The sequence below is a fragment of the Calcarisporiella thermophila genome (assembly GCF_041956535.1).
Source record: "Calcarisporiella thermophila strain CBS 279.70 unplaced genomic scaffold VTP21scaffold_8, whole genome shotgun sequence".
Taxonomy (NCBI): domain Eukaryota; kingdom Fungi; phylum Calcarisporiellomycota; class Calcarisporiellomycetes; order Calcarisporiellales; family Calcarisporiellaceae; genus Calcarisporiella; species Calcarisporiella thermophila.
In genome coordinates this window covers 686,854-695,981 of record NW_027192198.1, presented here as the reverse complement: position 1 = coordinate 695,981, position 9,128 = coordinate 686,854, and the positions used below count along the sequence as shown (strand labels likewise).

Genomic DNA, 9,128 nt, shown 5'->3' with positions numbered 1-9,128 from the left:
ATTGCCCACAAAGCTGCGCGTTTGCACAAGTTCAGCTACGAGCCAAGCTACATCAACAACTCGGCTAACTATAGCCGATATCTTTATTATACTTATTCGAAGCTGGCTAATTTGCTCTTTGCACGAGAACTCGATCGGATACTGCGCGAGAGAGGAGTGAAAGACGTTAGGGTGAACGCTGTTCATCCGGGATTTGTGAAGAGTGAATTGACGCGAACGACGCCTCTCCGGGCGCTGGTTGATTTTACTTGCAAATTTATCGGAATGGACACGGATAGAGGCTCTCTCACCCAGCTTTATGCCGCCACCAGCCCACAGATAGTGGAGAGAGATATCCACGGTCAGTATATCACTCCCATTGCTAAGATCTCGCACCCGACTTCCCAAGCTCTAGATAATGATCTTGCGAAGAAGCTCTGGGATATCACTGAGGATATTATCAACAAAACCATCCCCAAACGTGCTTAACTTAAACTCCCTCTATAATAGTCCTATTTACCAGGCCTTTGGAGTCTGCAGCTTCACCGAAAGATATTGATATATAATTATTTTGCCCTATAAAGTTTTCTACTGTATCCATTTTGTATGGATAGGCCTGTTTTTTGTAAACGACTTTTTTATTCTAGACTAATTTAATCAAATATTGTTGATTAGCGAATGGTGAGTGAATATGCACTCACCATTCGCTGGATCTGCAACCGAAATAAATAGAGTAGGAAAATTCCGGTGAACGAGTGGCATAGCAAACGATTCGTGTTGATGAAAATTACTTTCTCAAGGCTAATAGAAAGATAATCCCTCGGTAAGACTGAAGACGGGGGAGGCCTCAAGCCCAGAAATTCCCGGTTCCCACTCCCACTTCTCAATTCCAATTCCAATTTCCTGCTCAATATTATCCTCGTGTTAATACTGTTTATTTTCTCGGCCACATGGTTAAGTTTCAATAGTTGGAATCGGGCCGTCGTCAGCTTTTCTGGTGGTGCAGAAAACTTCTCCCAAATCTAGACTTTACGTGATGATATCGAGCCCGTTAACTTAGAACACTAACTTTCAGACACTCCTCGCGCCAACCTACCTGTTCAATTCAGTAGTGCATTTTGGAGCGAGGCGCCTGAATCGAGAAGGACGAGAGCTTTTCAGCCTTGAGAGCGCAATGCCCGCTCTCTGCGCCTGCACTATAGCATACTCGAGCTGAGAGCCCAGAAGAAGACAGTGGAAACAGTAAACTGGTAGCGAGTGGTCACGAGAGACGCGATTCGGCCGGGGGGCTCTTGCGTGATTTGGCTCACCTTGGCCACGATCTATTTGTGCTGGGCCGGAATTCCGCCAGCTAACCTCCGCTTAACACCTAAGGCTGCGGAAGCTCCTTGATCTTATGCAAATCTAAGACCCCCATTGCCAAATGGGGACTTGCCCCGAACAGCCGCGACCCGCTCACACAAATTCTGTTAAATCGGTAATGCGACTTAAGCCCAGAGATAATGAGCGACGAGGCGGTTTCTCTTTTTTATTGCCCCATCCGATAACTCCCGCAAGGCTATCTGGGTAGATGCGACCGCTAATCCAACTATCGCTGAGACAGATTTTAGGCTTCGCTTTTTTCCCCCTCGGCCTCCATCGCCAGCGTGTCCTCGAGCCCGTGCGTACTTGATTATTTTTAAGCATAATTCCCCACTTATGCAAATCCCACTCAGGTTTTCCAACCCCAAACTCCCGTTTTCCCCCTCCTTCTCCCTTCTTTCTCTAATTCTCTAATTGCTCCCAATCCAGCTTGCCCTCGTATTTCCCTCTCGGCATCCACCCCATCACCAATGTCATTCGATGCAGCATTTAGTCTCCTTGAATTAGCAAATGGCCCTCGCCAAGAATCCTCTTCATCTAGCTTAATTAATCCCCCCGGCATCGCCAACCTAGATAAACAACATCAAGTGTCCCATCGCCCATACAAATGCCATTATTGTGAAAAGGCATTTGTTCGGCTTGAGCACCAGACACGACACATTCGCACTCACACCGGTGAGAAGCCTCATTGCTGTTCATTTCCTGGCTGTGAAAAGCGGTTTTCTCGTTCAGATGAATTACGACGGCATTCCCGTGTTCATACGAATCCGCGCCGGCAAAAGGGCGGAAACACTCTGACCGTAAGGCTCCATGAGATGCCTTCAAAGAAAAAACAGCCGCAGGGACGAGCAGATGCTCCTTTAACTCCAGTGCAATCCCCTGGAATGGAGCCGCTTCATTTCGGAAACACCCTCTCCGACTCGGAAAGCAGCAACGATATGATCCCCATGTTTACACCCGAAACCTCCCCGCTGTTAAGCGCGCGTATTCGAAATTCCAGTGGCGTCCCACGGCTGAATCTTGTGTCGCCCTCCTCCATCATTTCAGGACCTCCCTCGCCCCTCTTAATGGAGCACACACCAGAAAACATTTTCGCCACGAGAGCCCCGAGGATTGTGGACCTTCTTGCAAGCGACTCGCCAACATGTCGGGTGCTGCCGCTCCCTACTTGTCAAACTAGAAGCTCGCAGTCGCGTTTGATGGAGTTCCGGACGGATGAGCCAATATCGCTGGAGCTTGCTCCTCTACGCGACTAAAATCCACCATCCTAACTTTATGAAAACTCCCACCAACATTAGCTCCCTTTGCTTCATTTCTTTTGTAATCTTTCATTCTTCCCTAGCATGTACAGTTCGAGAGCTATCTTTTTATTTTATACTTGAAGTTTTATTTTATAGATTTTTTTTTTTATTGTTTGCTCATACGTTTCATTTATAACATTTATTCATGACTCAATTCATTTCAGGCTGAAGAGAGGAAAAAAAAATACATTCTTGTTGGAAATACAATCGCAGGTTGATAATGTCAAATGGAAATGTACACAATGTATTCTAGGATGAAATGCTACGGCTGGAGTATTGAGAGAAATGAATGAATGTGGAGGTTATTGATGCTAAATAAAAAAAATTAAAACTAGTGTGCTCATTCGGGACCTGTTTTGCCATCCTGGTGGTAGGCCTCTGGTGATCCAGCCCCACCCAATCCTGCAAATCCCTTGAGGCGTGTCTTGAGTTGCTGTGGATCATCGCACACTTGGCGTAGTTTTTTCTTTAGTTTCTCAATCGTGGATTTGTGCTCGTGGGAATAATGACTGATAAGCAATTTCTTTTCCATGGTGCGATTCAATGCTGATGCTTGCAAAAAAAAAAGGCCAACAAATCCAAGTTTATTTAGGGCTGTATATATCTAAGTTTTGCAGCCAAGACCCGACACAGAAACAAGTGGGGGTTCCCGAGTTTGTCGCGCCAACTGATTTACCAAAATAGGACGAGTATCAGACAATAGAACGCGTGGAAAGTTCGTCGAAAAAAGTTACGAATGTCTTCTACAGAAAGCTAGGCCTAGATCGATGGGGCAAAAGCCTCGCACTAGAAAATCACTTTCTTCGCTTTCTGCATAGCGCTCGTGTCACAAGGCCCAGTGTTTTCGGTAGTGAACAATAAGAATAAAATGGTGTAAATAGAGAAGAGATGGGCTGAAAAGCGAGGATGAGAGCGTATGTGCCCACTGTCGTAAGCCCACCAAACAGAAATCCCCACATCTAGAGCAGGTCTCTTCATAGTGGAGAGTTTGGATAAACTTTAGGACACCCCACTCGCAAACTAACCCTATAAATCTCAAAGACAGCCCTATGCCAGCAAGTCATCCCTGGATCTTCCTTAGACATCCATCTATCTACAGTTTCGATTTTCAGTGCATGCTTTCGCGCCCGCATACCGGTTCCAAAAAGAAAATCTAACAGCCGACGCACTGGAGAATAATCCAACAGGTCTTCCCTTTTACTTGTCTATCGAGTGATATTCCTCGGAATTCAGAAGGAAGCAGGCTGCAGTTTGGCATATCGCCAATAGGACAGGCATTTCCGACCTATAAGGATGTCTGCTTGGCCAGGGCGCAATAAATCAGCTAAGATAGAGGACCTTATCAAAGCACAATGTGCTCAATAAACCAAATGCTTAGAGGAAAGTAATAGGATGTAGAAACCTTCCTCTTTTTCTACTTTCGAATAAAATACTTAAACGAATCGCTGCTGGTGGGAGGGTATTCTACTGAGTTTGAACTGTCCCACAGATAGACTTGGTTGAGAATCCATATTATATTTGTATAATGTTGAGAGAGTTATACCAGTTTGTCTAAACGTGGTTGAGAAAACTTTAACCTCACGCCCTCTCCTGCTGGAATTTAGGCGGTGGCTTAAACTATTAAGGATATTTTATATTTTGGTTGCCACATTATCGCTATCACAGTTGGAACTAGCAGTGAACTAAGTGCATTCTCCTATCTGCTATATCCCCTCGCTTAATCTGCCTGACCTAGCGGCACCCAATCCTAGCTTGGCCCTCTTCCCTGTTTATCATCGAAAAGGGCTTCAAATTCTCTTCCTTTTCTCGCCGCCCTGTTGAGCTTGTGATGCCCCAAGACCAATTAGCAATCTCACTTAGGTTTTAGGGCTTCACTAGCATCGACTTGGCTTCTTTGTCTCCATTTTTTTTTTTCAATCTGCTTCATTTTGCTATTCATTTATATATATTGGCATTTATGACCGCCTTCTTAAGAAGCTAGGCATAGTTTCTTTTTTCATATTCCTCTCCAATCCTTTTCGTTGACGCCATTTTTGTCAATTGTCTTTTCTTTTTGCCATTTCAGTGCTACTTGTTTAGTACCATTCGGTATCACCTGCTAGCTTATGTCACAGGTTATTATCAAAGACCGTTGGCTTATTCTGAATAGGATTGGTGAGGGATCATTCGGAGAGGTATTTCGAGGTAATGCCACTTTTTTGCGGATATCAAGGCTATCGAATGAAGGGCCAATTCCAAGAGATCTTGACGATATTTATTTCTTCATTAATCTAGCCCAGGATGTTCAGAGTGGAAAATGGGTTGCTATTAAACGAGAGCTCATTAAAGATGGAGAACCCCAGCTCAGGCACGAATATGAAATTTATGAAAAATTGAAGGGCAGAGGTGCGTCTCGATAGATATCTCTCTGACTTGGGCGATAATCTCATTCATCTCCTCTTCAACATTCTTTTAGAAGGAATTCCACGATGCTTTTGGTTTGGCCAAGATTCGCCCTACTATATCATCGCACTCGAACTCCTCGGCCCGGATTTGAAACAGTTCAAGTGGGCCATGGGGGGTAGAGTCGAATTGGACATCGTGGTGGATCTGGGTATTCAAATAGTAAATAGCTAGCTATCCCTTGCTCATTCCATCAGGACCTAATGGAGCATACCTCTACCTCGTAGATTTCGCTTCTTGAACATGTTCATTCGTGCGGATTGGTTTACCGTGATGTTAAGCCTGACAATTTTCTGTTAGGCTCTCAATTTATCCTCCCTGGATCACCGTCTGGAACGGATTTTCAAGGAGATCGGGCAAGGAACCCATTTTGGGACCAGCCCCGCGACTTCACAAAGCTGCACATCATTGATTTTGGCCTCACAAGGTACTACCGCGATCCGATCACAGGGCACCACATACCACGTCGCCATCGCATCAAAAACAAGACCGGAACGGCACTCTATGCAAGTCTTAATGTTCATCGCGGTGATGGGCACAGTCGTCGCGATGATGTGGAGTCGGTCGCCTATGTGCTGATAGAAATGCTGACGGGTGAATTGCCTTGGGCTGGAGTTTCCGCCTTCAGCCCGAGGCAGGGTTGGGCAAAGATGAAGTGTTTGAAAGAGAGCATGGCTCTAGAAGAACTATGCGACGGTTTGCCAAGGGCATTCGTAGATTATTTGAAATATACGCGCGCGCTTCGTTATCAGGATACTCCTAACTATGCCCATTTGAGGCATCTTATAAAGTCAGTATTCTCAATACAGATTAGATTTGAAACTTCTCCTTAACTAACCTTGTTTTTTTTTATGGTAGATCTGCGCTCGGCGACGGAAAGGGATCTGTCCTAGTCAAGATGCCCCCACAATACTCTTCCAAATTAGCAGCTTCCCAGAGAAATAGTACAAATGTGGCTTGGGACACCAGAGATATTCATGTCGAAGTTTACGATGACATGCGTCGAAATAGCACCCATGATCATATGCTCGCCTCGGCATATCCTCCCTTTCCGCCCACATTACTCCCAATGACCTATGAGGAGTGGCGTCATGAGACGAATACCCCAGTGCCAACAGCTGCATTGAGAGAGGATTCTTGGGGCGATCCCCCGTCTCTACTCGATACGAACGCATCGGGCTTGAAAAATGATCCCGCTGAAAGGAAGAGGGCCGGAGATCTTTGGCTACTGGGTAATCCCCCGAAACATGTTTCCAGCCCAGTCCATACTCAACCGTCACCCCTACCATTGCACAAACCGCAAGAGCAACAGCTGTGGTATAAGCAAATAAAGGGCGACGAAAATGACCATTCGAGTTTGCCTGCACTTGACCGTTCTAAGAACAGAAAGAATGGTACGTCTTCTGGTCGTCCGTGGCCACCTCCCATTTCTGGAGGCAATCGGCAGCGAAATCCTCAATCAAAAGGCAATCAGTATTGGGGAGTAGGGTCTCCCGATGCTCACTGCGCCAAAGGCATAACAAAGCAGGGTGAAGACGATGGCGATAGAATTATCAGTGGGCGTAGCACAAGTGAAGGTTCGGTTAGAGAACTCCAGCAGGCTGCTAATGGGAGGTGGAATCGAGCAGAAAAAAAATCACCTCGCAGAAGAAATGTCCCAACTCCTAGCGTCCAAGATACCCCTTCAGCTGACCTGGATCCCACTAGTGACCCAGGGTATAATAGGTTAGCTCTACCTATTCTTCAAGATACGCATCAGCAAGGGCAATCAAACCGGATCCTCGGCTCTTTCGGTGTCCAGGATATGCTCAAGAGCCGCCACACACCCAGAGCACAGTGGGATATCCCATTGAATACCCATGAGAATAAGAGCGAGCGAAAGAACAAAACTAAGAAACGATGGAACCATCGCCAGTGTGCGGATAAAACGGCTTCGCCGAGTCTCGACCTCTGCGAAAGTGCCTCATCCCGTAGCGAGTGCAAATTCAAGAACCCGCTGACACGGCTGCAACATGAATCCCGTGCTATGGGCAGGGAATTTTCGGACGATCTACCAAAGTCCTCGAAGCCATCGCCCCTTTCGTGGCAAAAGGATCACCCGAAGTGGCCTAATCGTACACCCCGCACCTCCGCAGATCCCTCGAGTATGGTGCCGTCAAAGCAAGTGTCGCTGCAGGAGGCAAAGGAAACCGGCTACCCTAGGAGCCGGAATGGACCACCCTGGAATCAACATGATAAAGGGAAACATTGGGGGCATACTAGACAAGTGGCTTGTTATGATAAAATCGCGCGTTGAGTAACGCTCCTCTACTTTGGGTGACCTTATGTAAGGACGGGTCCATTGTCGTACCGAGTTTTACTACTAATACGTGTAATTTGTGTAAGATTTCTTGTTTCCTCTGTTCTATTAAATACCGCCAATATTGTGTAAGCTTTCTTTTATGCCTGCTCTTGCACCTCGATGGGCAGCTGTAAAGCAGAATGAATGGAAATACATTCGTTTACTACGAATGTATTTCAATTCATACTGCTTCAAATATCCCACTGATTCTCTCCACATTTTGTTCAGAAATCTAATACAAAGCAGAGAAGAGGAAAGCACCCAACGTATCTGCACTATTGTACTCGATGCAGGATGCAAGCTTCTCTATTTGGTTAAGAGGGATCGCGTAGGCCTGAAAGCAGACTGTCTATTCATAAGGAAGGGGGGAAGGGACTACAGTCTCCTAACCCATACAGGGCCATGCCACACGTTTTTATTCATACCTGTTTACCTATTAACAAATTTAGTTTGTTATAACTCGTACAAACCGAGGCACTGCACATTCAGCTGGGAGTATGGTTGAAGGGGTTTGCTAGCTGTACCAATGAAGAATGGAATGCAGAGTCGTAGTACTTCATCCACTCCAAGCCCAATGTAGAATGCTGCGAGCCTAGTATGAGTCGGATTTAAAGCTTCAAGGAAAAAGGGCGTGAAATAGCACCGGCAAAAAGAAGGAGCTCATATACACGGCTATTTTTTTCTAATTGTATCATGTAACTTGAAAACAAATGTATTGAATTGGCTGAATACAATATACAACTGAGCTTGCATTTAAATAGAAACCCTGAGCCCCACGCTGCAGCAATTCGCCTTCGGGAGAGCACACAAAGTTTAATTGTTCTCGAATGGACGCAGCCCATTGTCCAGATTCGGGCACAGTAGAGTCTATTGAATTGTCGGTTCACTAATCTCTGGATGCGCAAATTTATTCAATTCAAACTGCACTAACCCTTATGAGCGCTTGCGGCTTTCTCCAAACACTGCGAAGAATAAAACTGTCCATCGATTAAGGCAAGAATGAGCGGGGAAAAAAGTGGGGGTAGGTGCAACTATTGCATTCATGCTACTATTGGCTGTCACAATAATTAATATTAATTAGGAACTGTCGGTTTTGGACTTCCCACCTTCTTTCCTCCAATTGTCAACAATAATGACAAGGCAATTCCCATCTGGCCCTAATCTGATTAGCCTCTATCTTCTCTATTCGCTACGGATGGTCCTCGCCAAACCGCATCGCGTCGTCGACCTAACTGAAAGAGGATTCTTCGATGACGATGGCACTTCCAAGTTTTTCGTAGGAGCTTGCGCACTGCTCGTCGCAGTCCTTGTCCTGACTATCTGCTGCTGGGTATGGCGAACCAATGGACGGAATATTAATAGCGGCATCTGCATGTAGATTAGAGTCCCTTTTTTATATTCTCAACTCACCGTTCCCTCCCCCTCCCCTATAATTTTCTGCTGTACATATTTTTGTTTGACCTAGCATTCTCATTTAATTTTTCATACAAATTCAATGGAATGTTGTTTAATTCAATTTTTAATCTCTTTCTTTCTTGTTAATCCCTACTTCAGTTGCATCTGGATTCCCACTCTTCATCAATTTCGAGATTTATCCTTTTAAAAATATGATAATTTTTTTTTTTGGATGGGTCATTCAATATCCCCTTTCAATAAATTAGGCTGTAGCAATACCAATGATGACGGCATACTGAGTATTGAAT

General features: G+C 45.3%; 4 protein-coding genes across 4 annotated transcripts; 3 read left to right on the top strand and 1 right to left on the bottom strand.

Annotated features, from left to right (window-relative positions):
* Positions 1 to 1,811: 1,811 nt before the first annotated feature.
* On the top strand, positions 1,812 to 2,597 carry VTP21DRAFT_11125 (uncharacterized protein; the record flags this gene model as incomplete). The annotated part of the gene is made up of 1 exon (XM_069390537.1): positions 1,812 to 2,597. One exon carries the CDS (start codon positions 1,812 to 1,814, stop codon positions 2,595 to 2,597), a length of 786 nt encoding a protein of 261 aa, XP_069252675.1.
* Positions 2,598 to 2,865: 268 nt separating this feature from the next.
* VTP21DRAFT_11124 (uncharacterized protein) lies at positions 2,866 to 3,174 on the bottom strand (the record flags this gene model as incomplete). The annotated part of the gene is made up of 2 exons (XM_069390536.1): positions 2,866 to 2,891; positions 2,994 to 3,174. The coding sequence occupies 2 exons, from the start codon at positions 3,172 to 3,174 to the stop codon at positions 2,866 to 2,868; spliced, it is 207 nt and encodes a 68-aa protein (XP_069252674.1).
* A 1,573-nt stretch (positions 3,175 to 4,747) lies between these two features.
* Positions 4,748 to 7,380, top strand: VTP21DRAFT_11123 (uncharacterized protein; the record flags this gene model as incomplete). The annotated part of the gene is made up of 5 exons (XM_069390535.1): positions 4,748 to 4,826; positions 4,917 to 5,027; positions 5,098 to 5,246; positions 5,312 to 5,874; positions 5,943 to 7,380. 5 exons carry the CDS (start codon positions 4,748 to 4,750, stop codon positions 7,378 to 7,380), a joined length of 2,340 nt encoding a protein of 779 aa, XP_069252673.1.
* Positions 7,381 to 8,557: 1,177 nt separating this feature from the next.
* Positions 8,558 to 8,903, top strand: VTP21DRAFT_11122 (uncharacterized protein; the record flags this gene model as incomplete). The annotated part of the gene is made up of 2 exons (XM_069390534.1): positions 8,558 to 8,799; positions 8,891 to 8,903. The coding sequence occupies 2 exons, from the start codon at positions 8,558 to 8,560 to the stop codon at positions 8,901 to 8,903; spliced, it is 255 nt and encodes an 84-aa protein (XP_069252672.1).
* Positions 8,904 to 9,128: the final 225 nt, after the last annotated feature.